Below are 14646 nucleotides of genomic sequence, written 5' to 3'. Positions count from 1 at the left end.
TTGTCTAAGAGTTGGATTAATAAGGGTGACCTTACAGTAATTAATGAATTACAATTGTTAGCAACAGTACCAACAAATAATTAAAAAAATAGTATTTTTATTTTACAAATTTTCACACACAATTTATAAGTCAACTTTTGATATTTACACATTTTTTAAAAAAATATAACTTAACTAATATATCTGTTATTTATAAATGAATGTATTTTTTATATTGGCTATAAAATTTTGAAGGATGACTTATAAACTTTGAAAAAAGATTTATAAATTATCACAATTTTAGGAACTTAATCAATATTAAGTTGAAGGTTTAAAAATTAAAATATGCCTTTAACCCTATTATACATATTAAATCTCTATCAAATACATTAATTATATTTTATATGGGCATTGGAAGAAAGAGGAAGCCTCTAGGCTTGGAGCCCAAGAATTGAAAATTTTATTATATATATTAAATCTCTACCTAAGACATTGATTAGAGTTTACACGGGGCACTGGAAACAAAGAGGAAAGCACAAGGCTTGGAGCCCAAGAATTGGAAATTTTAATTATTTATTTTCTGTAAAGCACCCACAAAAGTATTACGTGTCAACCAAGTATTGAGGGAGACACATGCAAATGTTTATATTATATAGCTGAGAAGTGGGACTCGCGGCACTTCACGCATTTCCAAAACTTTTTGACTTTGCATGTGGAATAGTACGTATGACCAAAGTCCAAAACATTCGCAATTTCGCATGAAACGACACCGTCGCGATGGTCGCTTCTATAAGATCAAGATGAAGCGGAACGGCAAAACGGCACAAGACACAGTCAAAGACTCTGTGTGGCTTCGAAAAGATGAATGATCAGGACGCGGCGGCGCCGGTGCCGAGGGTGAGCGTGGTGGTGTTCCTCCTGAAGGGAAGATCTGTACTCCTAGGTCGGCGAAGCTCCTCCGTCGGCAACTCGACTTTTGCTCTTCCCGGCGGCCACCTGGAGTTTGGTCACTCTCTTTCCCCTTCTCTTTCTTGATGATTGTACCTGTTTGTTTCTCGGGAAATTTGAATTTTCTTTCTTCTGGGTTCAGGCGAGAGCTTCGAGGAATGTGCAATCAGAGAAGTGAAGGAGGAGACGGGAATGGAGATCGCGAAAACGGAGTTCATAAAGGTGACGAACAACGTGTTCCTGGACGAAACGAAGCCGTGTCACTACGTGACCATCTTGATGCGAGCCGAACCGGCTGGTGCAGATGAAGAACCGAAGAACATGGAACCAAACAAGTGTGATGGATGGGAGTGGTATGAATGGGGAAATCTTCCGAAACCTCTGTTTGGACCATTGGACAAAATGGTCAACGAAGGTTTCAAGCCATTCCCTCCCTGATTGGCTGATTCTTTGTTTTTATTATTGTTAATGACGATGATTAGTTTATCTGCAATTCTGGTTCAGCACTGCTAACCAATGAAGCTTATTGAGATAATTACTAGCTATGTGTGATTGTGAGGCTTATGAATTTCAGCACAATATTTAATCGAAGATTTAAAAAAGTTTGTTTTTTTTTTTAATTTCACGCAAGATTAATTTTTTGCTGAAATATTTTTGCTTTTTTATTAAAATATCAAGTAAAAAAAAAGTTAGAATACATAAGGTTTAGCAAGTCTTTAAATGGAAGGGGAATTAAAGAAAGAACAATTCTACATAATATTAAGGGCTACAAAAGAGGAAAAAATGGCTAATTTATGAACATCCCGGATCAGCTTTGACTGATGCTTTGAACAAAGACAATGGAAAAATTCTGTTTAAAATAAAGAACAGGGCTGCTTGATATGGGAAGACTAGAGCATTAAATGGTGAAAAATCCTGGTCAAAATTTGTTTTAAATATTCTTGTTATTAATGCTTAATACAATTTATTAATTTATAAATTTGTAAATGCACCATTAAGTGCGTATGCATCATCCTTTAAGGGGTAGAACTAAAAAAGAAAAAAACATTTACAAAGTGTCTTTAATAAGATTGTTTCTAATAGAAAATAATAAAAAAAAACCTTTACAAAAATACATACGAAAATTTGTAGAATTTGTTTGTGTTCAACACTAAAATTTTGACAGTTATCATTTACATACAAGGCAAAAGGAAGTACCTGAATTGGGAAATGAGGGTCATAGGTAAAAAAAAAAAAAAAATGATGGCTGATTTTGTTGGATGGACAAGCTATCACTTCAATCATTAGAAATGAATAAAAATAAATAAATAAGTCATTTTAGCTGCCAGCTTGCATTTGTGCGGGTTGGACGAGGTTTTTCTGGAGTATGAATTTTAATATTAAAAAGTCTTATGAAATGTATAAATAATTTTAAAATTTTACGAATTTTCGTTGTAATTAAATTTTAACATGTATTTACAACAACAACAAAACCTTCCAAACATTCACATCCCTTCCAGCATTTACCAAAAAATCATTTGTACATTTCATGAGATTTTTAAAATATTAAAATTCATATATGGGACTTTCGTGTGTTTTTCCTTATAGTTTTTGCAGGCAAGCTCCCACCTAACCAACAAAATGCTAGGCCATATTCCCAAAGCTGTGTATCAAATTATTAAAGATCCAGCCCATGTTATTTGAGTTTGTTTGATTTTGTTCTCATTTTTTGTTTTAAAAAACTATTTTATATATCACTTTTTAAAAATTGTTTTTCAAAACAAAAGGAAATTTTGTCTGAATACATTAATTTAAAAATAATTTGAGTTAAAAAGATCAACTGACAATGATTGATATTGGTTAATGGCGATGATTTTTAGTATAGTTGGCCATGGCTGAGAATAGTTGCAATCCAAGGTGACCAATGATGGCTAGACTTGGCTGCAGTAGTAACTGCTGGCAAGGTCCCCAAAAGTTCCGCCATTTCATAACACAGGGAATTGCAGCAAGACGATAAACTTCCAAGTTCCCTATTCACACAAAGGCACACATATATTAGTGTACAATTATAGAGGCTTGCATATGATTGATGATGTGGCATTGCAAAGGTAATAAGGTGCGCATTTAGCTTTGGAATAAGGATTGAAAACTACAAATTGTTAATAAGAGTGTTCCCTATCATATTTTTTTATGATTAATATACACACACACTCTCTAATATAAGACGAAAAGAGAAATTTTTTTTTTTTTATTCCTTTGATCCTATTTATATGATAGGAGAATAATTTATTTTAGTTCTATTTATAAGGTATCTTAATGATTATTATATCCAACTTCACACTTTTACCTCTGTTAAATGTTAAGGAGGTTATTAAATATTAAAGTATTTTATTTTTAAAAGTATACATATTTAATAGAAATAAATTTAAAAATTTATTAAAGTTTTAGATAGAGTTAATAAAATTTAAAATTTTACTTGATTTCAGTGAAAATGTTAGAAGTGACTTATAAATAAGATAAAAAAAATGCATTTACAAATATGCCATTGACTTTTTATCATAAGTTTATTCTTTTATCCTTATGAAATTCTAGTGAAAAAATTTGTTATTAAAACATATATATTTAATAAAAACAAAATTAAAAACTTGTTAAATTTTTATACAAAATTATTGAATTTTAAAATTTTCATGAGCTTTAGTGAAACATGTTAAAAATAATTTATAAAGGAGTATATAATTTTACTTTGCCAATTCTTAATTTTTTTTTCATATATTATATAATTATTTATTTTCTATTAAAATTTTTTGATGCCACCGTAACATTGACCCTGATTCAGCCCCTTATTGCTAGTGATGGTAGTTGACAGCAACAATCAATAGTTATAGTCGATGATGAATGTTGGTTGACAATACTTGACAACAATAGCAGCAGAGATTAGTAGCAGTAATTTCCAATAGATAGATTAGTATGTTACCATGTTTTAAAAACAAAGAAACGAATTTTGTTAAAGACGTTTCTATTTTTTATTTTCAAAAATAAAAAATTAGAATAGTTTTAAAACATTTAAATTCAAAATACTTGCTCAAAACAAGTTTTCTTTTTGTTTTAGAAAACTGAAAACATTTTAAAAATAAAAATCAAACATAATTTTTCGCTTCTAAATATTATAATCACGTGAGAAGTGTAATGTTAATGTGAGAAAACCTTTAGCGGAGACATCATGTTGCAGTACATGTCAACACTTCTCGGTTGCATGTAAAATGACTCTCGTGAGATTATACACTGAAGAGATATATTGAGGGTCGGCAATGCCGAGGAAACTTGATATTAGAACCAAAATTGAAAGAGAAAAATATTAATCAATCAATAATATGACTAGGACTCTTGCAAGATCTTTCCTTTTGATTCACTTCAAGATGCTAAAGATACTCTCACATTATATTAATCAAAATCACATTTTAACAAAATTTAACTAATATCCAATCAACCACCACAACCCTTGGATCTAGGATGTGTCCCTGAACCTCCAAAAGTAATAACAGTCAAATATTTCTATTCCAGTTTGAAAATAGCAAATCCTGTGGTGCTACCAACTAATACAACCTCTCTTAAGCTAGTGTTTATTTCCTGGGAAAGGGGGGAAAATGATGCACTAACTTCTTGAAATTTACCTCATCATTTGAAAGAAAAATACACAAAAAATTTGGGAATAAAAGGAAGCATAACAGCTTTCGTGAAATCTACAAGCCTTCCCTACATTAATTCCCTTCCCCTCCATCCCTCGCTCTTTTTCCCTAAAGGCAAGGTCTTTTGAGTATGTCAATGTGAAGACTTATTTGTGTCTCGATCAAAGGCCTATCACCTATGTGAGGTTTGGTGCTACAAAATCTGGTATCAATAAAGAAAAGAATAACGTTAAGGGAACTCTTCTTCCAGAAAATGACCTACTGATTAAAAAGATCACTGACTTTCACAAAGGAATCTTTGGTAACGAGACATTGTCTTCCATCTGGTTACTCAAGTGCCCCAAAACTAAGTATATGGTTTCCTTCAGAGGGTGTGATATATCAGATACAGTAAAAGCATGGACCTCATTGTCAATTTCAATCCAACTAATGGCCAGTTCTTTTTTCACACGTCTCTCATCCATAAGCTGTCTTACTTTCTCCACCAATTCCCATTTTCCAAGTACAGCATATACACTTGAAAGCATAACATAGGCGGCAGAAGATTTAGGCTCCAATTCAATAAGGTGTTCGGCTGCTTCTCTTCCTATGTCTATATTTCCATGAATTCTACACACACCAAGCAACGCATTCAAAACATGTTCGCCTGGTTTACAATCCATCTTCTGAAGATGCTTCATCAATTCATTGAAACATCCAGCTCGCCCCAAAAGATCAATAAGACATGCATAGTGTTCTTCGTCTGGAACTAAAGCATGATCACGATTCATGGAATTGAAAAACTCAATTCCTTCTTGCACAAGACCTGAATGACTGCATGCATTTAGAATGACAACAAAAGTGACCCTGTTTGGTTTCACCCCCGATGTTAGCAGTTCTTTCAGCAACAAAATTGCTTCCATACCATAACCATGGTGAGCTAGTGCAGCAATCATGGTGTTCCAAATCACCACATCTTGCTTATCTCCCATGACATGGAATATTGTCTTGGCATTTTCCATGCTGCCACATTTTGAGTACATGTCAATAATACCATTAACAACAATATTATTAATTCTGATGTTATTTCGAACTAGATGAGCATGTATTTGTTTCCCGAGTTTGAATGAAGCGCTGATTGAACAAGCAGATAGACAGCTACTGTATGTAAATTGATCTGGTTTAACATGATGCATGATCATCTTTCTAAAAACTTCAAGTGCTTCATGACCCAAACCCAATTTGGCATAACCGCCAATCAAAGATGTCCATGAAATAGAATTCTTTTGAGGCATCTGATGGAAAAGTTCAGTAGCTGATTGCATATCCCCCTGATTGGCATAACCTGAAACTAATGTAGTCCACACAAAAACATCCTTGAGGGGCATTTCATCAAATAACCTCCTAGCATCTTCCATTTCACCACACTTTGCATATGCATCAAGAAGTGAACTTGATATAACCACATTGGATGAAAATCCAGCAACTAAAACTTGCCCATGGATCTGCCTTGAAAGTTCAAATTCTTTCAATTTCACACAGGCGGTCAAGACACCTGCAAAACTAAATTCATTATAGCCTATAGACAATCTTCTCAACTGTCTATAAAACCCCAAAGCCTCATCAAAGTTCCCATTCTGTGCATAACCAATGACCATTGTATTCCAAGATATACAATCCCTCTCAGGCATTTCATCGAACCATCTTCTAGCTTGATTTATCATCCCTAATTTAACATACCCAGAAAGCATACTATTCCATGAGTACAGATTTCTCACCTCCATTTTATTGAACACTTTGCATGCTTCTATGTGATGCCCACACCTGAAGTACATATATATTAAATGGTTAGCTAAAAAGGTTGTGGGTCGTTTCAGACCAGTCAGCTTCAGATGAAGATGAACTAGTTTGCCCTCTCTGAAAGACTTAGTCTCTGCACACTGCTGTAAGAGATGTGCGAGAATGCGGGATGGTAAGCGAATGCCTTTGATAACTAAGAGGTCCAAAGAAGAAACAGCTTGTGAAATTTGACCAATGGAGGAAGCTTTGAGGATGGATTTGACAATGCAGATAAGACGTTGTTTACTGGGTTTTTACAAGACGTTGTTTACTGGGTTTTTTACGCTCCGGTGTCAACTTCTGAGTGGGGAGATATGGAAATAGCATCGCACATCATAATTTAGATCAAATGACCTATGAGCATTTAATGATTAGCAAATCAGATGCATACCTAAACCTTGCCTAACAAACAGATATACTAAAATTCAAAGAAATACTATCCATGAGCAGCCTACTCTTTTTTTCTTCTGTTTGTCCAATAGGAACACCCAGAACAAAAACCAATTAAATATCACATGTGGAGGTAGAAAAGTACCTTCACTGGGTAGCCCTTCTCCATTATTTTTTTAACCACATCTGCTTTCATCTTCAGGTCTTATAATTCCTGAGAAGATAAGATGAAAATGTCAAAACAAGAAATTTACCTTTTCTTCAAGTTCATTAGATAACAAAGAAACTCAACATAGAATGACAGGAAACAAAGATGTAGTAAGGAAGAAGGAATATAGAAAGCGAACTTACAGCATTTGTGAAAAAGCACATTTCCTTGCCACCCCTTTTTCTCAAACTCAACTCTGACAGCATGTGATAAATAATATATTAAAACAACAACAACAAACCTTATCCTATTAGGTGACGTCGGCTATATGAATTATGCGACACAATAAATAACATTAAAACAACTCATATACATGAGAACTATCTTTTTAAATTAGAGTAACAAAAATAGGTACAAAATATTAAATTATACCCTCCTATTCTTTTACAAAATCCTAATCTTCATCTATAATTTCTACTAGTAAACAGCAGCAAGCACATGGTGCCTTGCAATTAGCACACTCCTTTTCCCTTTCTTTCTGTTTGTACTTTTCCTTGTGGTAGTCCATAATTTTGCAGATCAGATGGTTTTGCATTTTTCTGAACTTGCACAACATTATCAAAATCATAGAGGCTGCAGTGAAAGATTTGAGAAAAACAAATCTAATATACATAGTATAATTTATGAATGCCAGTAGAACCGTTCTTATGTGCTGAATCTAACCATTCTACCCATATTCTTTTTTACAAGGCTAAACATAGTGCTCAGAGTTTCTGAGAAAAACAAAAATTATATGTCAGCAAAGAGGTGAGGTGACCATTATATAAGTTAAGTATATAGCCCAAATATGAGAGATACTTCTTTTCATTGAAAGAAAATAGAGCTTCTTATTTTTGCTCAAAATTTATAGCCAAATGAAATTAGACAAAGTCTCTCTTCCTCATCTTAAGATTGAAGACTCAAAGTCCAACCCTCACACAATACTTTAATAGTTCCACAAATATAGCCAAAATCAATAAAGCCTTCAGCATACTAAAATATTTTGTTCATTGCCCATTTCAACTCAGTGCTTCTGTTTACGCATTTGAATTCTCAGATAGCATGGAAAAAGACCTAAAAAATTTACCTCCACCAAATCAAGCTTGAGCCTCCTAGTGCGTTGCAGTGCTTCAAGCCTCAAAACAATTGAATGTCCTGCATTAATACAAAAACTTGCTTGCACATTAACAAGCTCCCAGATATGCAAGTACTGATCTTTGCAATTCCATTGTTAATTTAAAATAGTATAATACCACACATGTCTATACTCTGTGTTTCAGACATCAATCATTTATTATACGCGCATGAATATAAATCCTTTACCAGTCTTATCCTAACTTCCTAAGCATGCTCCATACTATATTCTTGTTAATCTTAGCCACAATTGCTTAAAAAAAGCAAGAGAAAGCAATTGTTTATGATAGTGAACGAATCTCATTAAATTGGCTGGTAGCTTTATGTTCTTGCAAATTTTTAAAACTACAATCCACAGTTTTAGCAGTTTACCCCTTTCAATATAAGATGATTGATCTCAGTATATGGCTGCACTTGCAATCCCCTTCTCCAAATTAGTAATTAACAGCCAATACAACCACACCCTAATAAGTTGATGTTTGATTACCAATTGAATTATAATCATTCTTACTGAAGGTATTCACTATTAGACTGAAAAGAGCCGTGCCGTGCCCACAACCACGGCAACCATTTTACAAAAATAAACGATTTACCTTAGCGATATGAGGACGAGTAATATATTTACCATCACCAACAACAAGCCTGATAAAATGAGCAGTGATTTCTTCATTTATTCGCGGCTCACCGTTGTCCTTCTTCACCTTCGCCTGAAAACCAAGAATGCACCATCAACTCATAACATCAAGGAGAGCCATCTAAACCATACATGGCTATCACAACACCATACCCCTGTTATACACACCTGAAAATCCATTGCACTACCTTACTGGATAAAGAACCCATAACCAATTCCGCCAGAACAAACAACGACATGCCTCAACATTGAAAAACTTACTCCAAGACACATCACTTATCATGGTTCCCAAGAAAAACATCACCAAGTTTTTTGTCACCGTAGAAGCCAAAAAAAAAAACTGCAAACTTACCCAAACAGGGGCAGCCAAAAACCTTGCATTATCATAAACATCAGTGGATCTATTTTGAAAAATCCAGCTTGGGTGGACAAGATATTCAACTTAGATTGCCCAATTCGACACCAACGAATACGCCATCACTTATGTGCAGTGAAAGAGGCATGGAAACTAAATAGACCATTACTACTATACTATTCGCTTGGCAGGAAGGTTAGTAAAGTTAGCTTTACAATTACACGCAGCTTTACCAGCCACCCCTTGCGCGCTCAGGGAAGGGAGAAGGAAAGCCAGCGATGCTCTGCAAGTCATGGAATTGGAAGGAAACTGATTGCGTAGCTAGTCTCTAAATGGGCCTGACTCCACCTCTGGGCCTAAGCTTAATAGTCCAGAAGTTGGGCTTCGTTCGCGATCAAATCGATTATGAGGAGGAGGATCAAAGCCTAATTTGCACATGAAGAAGCACAGATCGATGCATACCCGATCTGAATGCTGCGAGGTGCGAAGTTGATTATGAAGACGAGTTTAAGGTAGATCGACTAGATCGACACTGGCTTCGGGATCTCTAGATTGTTGACGGTGATAGATGGCTGAACCACAATTTGCACATAGGAAAATGTAAATCATGGACGAGATGAATGAGTAGGGCATGGGAATGAAATACGCACAATAGTTAAGAGAATGAGGACGGCATTGTGAACTGAAGAGGGAGGGAAGAATGTACTTCTGGAGAATGGAGAAGGCAAAAATAATATTTAAAAAATTGATAAAAACATGTTAAAAATAAAAGATTTATGAATAAATAATTGAAAAATACTTAATTCATCTCAAATTATAAGATTATTTAATAAGATTACAAATAGCAAAAAAATATGATAATAATATTTTACAAATTTTTTTCCTAAAAATAAAATTATAAACATTTAAAAATGTTTCTGTACTATACACTTGGGGTATATTTAAGAGTATATAATAAAATGAAAAGAACAACCATTAATAAAATATAATGGAGTGTAGTGGGATGGGATGAAATGAAATAGAACGTTTTATTGTTTGTGAATTTTATTAAAAAATAAATAATTTTATTTAATTATTATTTAAAAATAATTATATAAATTACTTTGAATGAAAAGATAGACTTTCATATTTTTTTTTAATTTTATCCTTTCTATTAGTCAATTTCTTTTTTACTTGTTTCTTCTCCAAAAAAAAATCAATAATTCAACTACTTTTATTTGATTGTGGTGATGTAATTAAAAATGATTTATATATAGAATTAAACATAGTAAATGATAGTAAAATAATTGGGAGAAAAAGTTGATCAATTGGCATTGAATTATATATTTCTTAAATAACAATAACATAGGGAGTACGCACAACACACAAGTGTACGCAGTACTTATTCATGATATCCCTAAAAAGGAACATTACATTTACATGTGAGTGGAAAGAAGTCTTATTCCAACATACACACACATAAAATATACAAGATGGCTTTATTTAGGTTTTCAATGATGAAAATGATCACCGGCTAATTGGCATTGAGTGGCTTGTACTTTGAAGGTGGCTTGTATTTTAATTAAAATAATATAAAATTTAAAGAATATATATATATATATATATATGCAAAATAAAAATATTTAAGACAATATTTATTCATGCTTCTTATAATACATGGCAAGTTTATGATTAATCCTACCAACATTATGATAAATATTATTTTTTTCATCACAACTTACCAAGATTTACAAGATATTTTAGTCTAAACTTTTCAATTTCAAACATAATTAGTATGATTAACAAACTTTTTAAAACTATGGGAGTTGGTTAAAATTTGCTTATATTTAAAAATGGAGGGAGTATGTCACATTAATTTTGTAACAAACTAATACAAGTTTCCATGACTAATAAAAATTACCATTGAATCACACACACACACACACACACTTTATAACACTGGAGAAGAACCAATCACAAAAAATATATAAACATAAAATAGTATTGTTTTGGACTATTGAGATTTTAAAAAAAAAAGTGAAAAATTGATTCTTAACCAATTTTATTAATTTTCATTATCTTGATGGACTCTATAACCAATTTTATTAATTTTCATTATCTTGATGGACTCTATCTTAGTTATTCATTTTTCTTCTAGTTCTTATAGTTGGTTAGACCAGACTAAAAACTTGTTATTAGTTGAACTAGCTATCTTATTCAATTCTAACCATCATGGTGTTATTTCCAAGCCATTTGATGACCTATTTGAAATTGGGATTGAAGTTTGGGTAGGGGAAAATTTTAATTCCACTTTTGTCATTGAAGAGTTGAACATATTGGAATTCAAAATTTGAATTTCAATATTTCCTATGTTTGTTTTATAAGAAGGCCTTAGCAACTATGTTCATGAGATTAAAAAAATATTACAATTAGTTAAATGCTTGCAAAAAAATTTAATTTACAACTTTTCAAAATCATCATTGATTGATAAAATCATTCATTAGGGAAGGGAGAAAAGATAAAGAAAAGCTATCAATTAAACTAGGAGTTAAAGAGAGACAAAGGTGTTTTTAAAAACTAAGTTATAAATATTTTATTAATTTAAAAAAAAAACCTTAAAGGACCAGCGAATATTGTCTTTTGAATAGGAGTAGAGGAGTGTTTAATTCAAAATTATTATTTGGAGCCCATTTGATTGATAATAGTTAATTTTGCTAAAATTTTGTCCATGATGATGTTATAATCAAACTGACTAATTTTGGGAGAATGACATTGAAGACTCTTAAGGAAATTCATCACAATAAGAGCTCATTAGTTTTGCATCAAATAAATATATATATTGTCTTGTAAAAACATGTATATGTTGTTATTAAGAGCTAAACTTTAACTTGCATTTTTTGTTAGGTTTTCTTATAAATTAATAAGTTAATGTTCAATTTTTTTTTAATAACGACATATACATATTTTCACAAGACAATATCTAATACAAATTTGATATGTCCTTATGGCAACAAATTTCCCTGAGAGATCCTTAATTGCAATTTTTCCATTAATTTTTACCATCATACATTTGCTTATATATTTACTTAAAATAAGGTTAGATTATAAGTGTTACAATAGTACCACCTAATTTTTTTTTTATAATATACATTGATATTGATGTTGATGATTTTTTTTTAATTGTCATGCAAACCTTCCTCAGGGGACAATATTATGAGTCCAATTTCATGAAGTCTCATAAGTGAAATGGAGATTATGAGTTTATGAGACTCTCCTTTTTAATAGGTTAGTCTTTTAAGATAAAAGTTAACTTTTAAAATTTTATGTCATTCACTCATTTGAACATAAATTTTTTTTTAAATTTTAATATATTTTTGGCTCAATTGTATATATTTTGATTTCTCAAATTTAGAAAATGTGATGTAAATACAACTTTATATTTATTCCAATTAAGGTATTCAATTATAACTGTCTAAATCGATATTTTCAATTTATTTTTCAAATAATTTTTTTGTAATGTAAATATCATCAAATCAATCTTTGATGTGTAAGTGTCATTCCTCCGACCTCATTAATTAATTGCATCGAATTTCTTCTCTTTAAACTTTTATCTTCAACTCCACTCATTTTTGTATCTCTATCTTTTATATCTTTCCATTTACGATAATCTTGATCAAGCAGTACACACTTTTGCATTTTTCCTTTAACTTCGGATCACATCACATTATATAATATTGAACGGTACCGATCAAAATAATGGACCGGATAAATTAACTAAATACTTAATGTCATGCAATTATTGAACGTATGGAAAAACAAAGGAAAAACTTGGCTGTGATTCAAGAGGACCAAGGGAAACTATTATATGCAAGGGTGTTGAAGTATTGACCCCATTAGCATTAAGTATCACTTGAAGTTGATGCAATCTTGTTATTGGACTTTTAATTGGTTTGTTTATCTTGGGCTTTTCTGGGCTCCAATCAGGCCGAAAAATTTATTGTATTTGGGCCTTCTGGTTTTAATCAAAAACGAAACGTAGAGATGGCAATAATTACATAAACTAAACCAATGAATGTTGGGTTTAGTGCTGTGATGAAGCCCCAGCCCACGTGTATTTTTTTTTTTGGGGGGGGGGGGTATGGGAAAAATGCCATGTATAGATAGAGATATGAGTTTTTATATTTTACAGTTTGAATCCTCTTATTCTTGTACTTTGCACTCCTTATTAACCCAAGTCTAAAATTTTATTTTTTAACTCAAAGCCCAGTGAATATTATTAGCTCAAATACCAAATTATTTATTAATTTTTTAAAAATAAAAAACCCTTAATTTGACTAAACCAAATCTAGTTGCCCTTATCCCAAATACTAGTAAAAAAAAAAGTCAATAAAGAATGAAGATTTAAGACTCAAGAGTAAACTCGTTAAATGTTTTTTTGCTAACTCATTGCACTTTCAAGTGTGCAGCTAAAAGTTAATTTAAGAAATAAAGAAAAAAATAGAAGAAAATACAAATAGTAGATTTGGAATAAACAAAAAATAAAATTTCTTGTGCTAAGGATCTTGGCTTTGCCATTGCCTCTCGAGCCAGAATCCTAGTTTTGGGGGGGGGAAGTTTTTTATAATATAGCAAATCAAAATTTGAATTCTCGCTTGGAGAAGTGCTCAAATTTTGTGCCTAGTGATTCCAAGCAAGATTGATTTCAATAGGAAGATATCTATAGGAAACAAAAAAAAAAATTATATATCCTAATTATAGAAATATTACACATCCTTATTTTTTTCATCATCTTTACTCACTTTATAATTTTAGTTAATTTTATTTTATTTGGAATCAATGTGTGTGTGTGTAGAGTTGCACAAAGGATATATCAGACAAGACTTTGGCTTGACCCGAAGTTTTATCATTTTTATGAAAAAGACTAAGTTAGATAACTCATGATCTAGTCTGGTCTTGGTATAACCCAAAGTTGAATAGGACTGGACTGGTCCTATAGGACTAAGAGACTGGTCTCAGTCTTGTCTAGTATCTCACTTTGTTTTTTTTTTTCCTTTTTCTTCTACAAGAGGGAGCAATTTATTTCAACCTAATAAACTCAATTAACATAATAAAATTACTTGTAATCATATAAAATTTATCACTACAATAACAACAATTATAAATTCATAAAAATCTCCAATAACAACAAAAAGTATTTTAGTTATAACACATATGATTCAAGTTAAACAACCTTCAACATGTTTATAGTCCATTACACTAAGTTAATAATACATTTAACTAATAAAAGGAGAAGATTGAGATTGCTCAATGCGGGAATTTTGCTCAATATCCATAACTTCACAATTATAGAAAACAAAAAAAATTACTAATTATTATTATAAATCAACTTATTCTAATAATAATTAATAAATTAATTATAATTATATTAAATAATTTTATAAGATTGGACTGGATCAAGTGGTCCAGATGCTTAGTCTCTTGTCTGGTCCAACTTGAAGAATGAGTCTAGTCTTTTTTGGTCTTGAAAGACCAGTTTTCATTCGGATCGAACAGGACT

General features: G+C 31.8%; 2 protein-coding genes across 4 annotated transcripts; one reads left to right on the top strand and one right to left on the bottom strand.

The window, feature by feature from the left end:
• The first annotated feature begins 674 nt into the window (after nt 1-674).
• On the top strand, nt 675-1547 carry LOC129312147 (nudix hydrolase 1-like). The gene is made up of 2 exons (XM_054954756.1): nt 675-985; nt 1070-1547. The coding sequence occupies exons 1-2, from the start codon at nt 841-843 to the stop codon at nt 1363-1365; spliced, it is 441 nt and encodes a 146-aa protein (XP_054810731.1). The 5' UTR covers nt 675-840; the 3' UTR covers nt 1366-1547.
• Nucleotides 1548-4437: 2890 nt separating this feature from the next.
• LOC129311641 (pentatricopeptide repeat-containing protein At2g21090-like) lies at nt 4438-8331 on the bottom strand. Of its 3 annotated transcripts, none has more exons than XM_054954028.1 (4): nt 8075-8312; nt 7152-7204; nt 6946-7014; nt 4438-6395 (listed from the first exon to the last, which is right to left on the bottom strand). In XM_054954028.1, the coding sequence occupies exon 4, from the start codon at nt 6353-6355 to the stop codon at nt 4877-4879; it is 1479 nt and encodes a 492-aa protein (XP_054810003.1). In that variant the 5' UTR covers nt 6356-6395; nt 6946-7014; nt 7152-7204; nt 8075-8312; the 3' UTR covers nt 4438-4876. The 3 variants fall into 3 exon arrangements, 2 of the variants coding, with proteins under 2 accessions (XP_054810003.1, XP_054810004.1); XR_008593339.1 differs by lacking the exon at nt 4438-6395 and adding an exon at nt 6668-6764 and having other exon boundaries at nt 8075-8331; XM_054954029.1 differs by having other exon boundaries at nt 7152-8312.
• Between the last annotated feature and the right edge of the window lie 6315 nt (nt 8332-14646).

This window comes from Prosopis cineraria, unplaced genomic scaffold (genome assembly GCF_029017545.1).
Source record: "Prosopis cineraria cultivar Desert tree isolate PC_DT_omini unplaced genomic scaffold, ASM2901754v1 PC5, whole genome shotgun sequence".
Classification (NCBI taxonomy): Eukaryota; Viridiplantae; Streptophyta; class Magnoliopsida; order Fabales; family Fabaceae; genus Prosopis; species Prosopis cineraria.
The sequence above is the reverse complement of the archived record's forward strand: the minus strand, read 5'-3'. Positions and strand labels throughout refer to the sequence as shown.

Bases quoted from the DNA above. Each gene is read 5' to 3' on its own strand.
- LOC129312147 (XM_054954756.1), top strand. From the start codon at position 841: ATGAATGATCAGGACGCGGCGGCGCCGGTGCCGAGGGTGAGCGTGGTG. The intron at 986-1,069 runs GTCACTCTCTTT...TTCTGGGTTCAG, and splicing joins CGGCGGCCACCTGGAGTTTG to GCGAGAGCTTCGAGGAATGT.
- LOC129311641 (XM_054954029.1), bottom strand. From the start codon at position 6,355: ATGGAGGTGAGAAATCTGTACTCATGGAATAGTATGCTTTCTGGGTAT.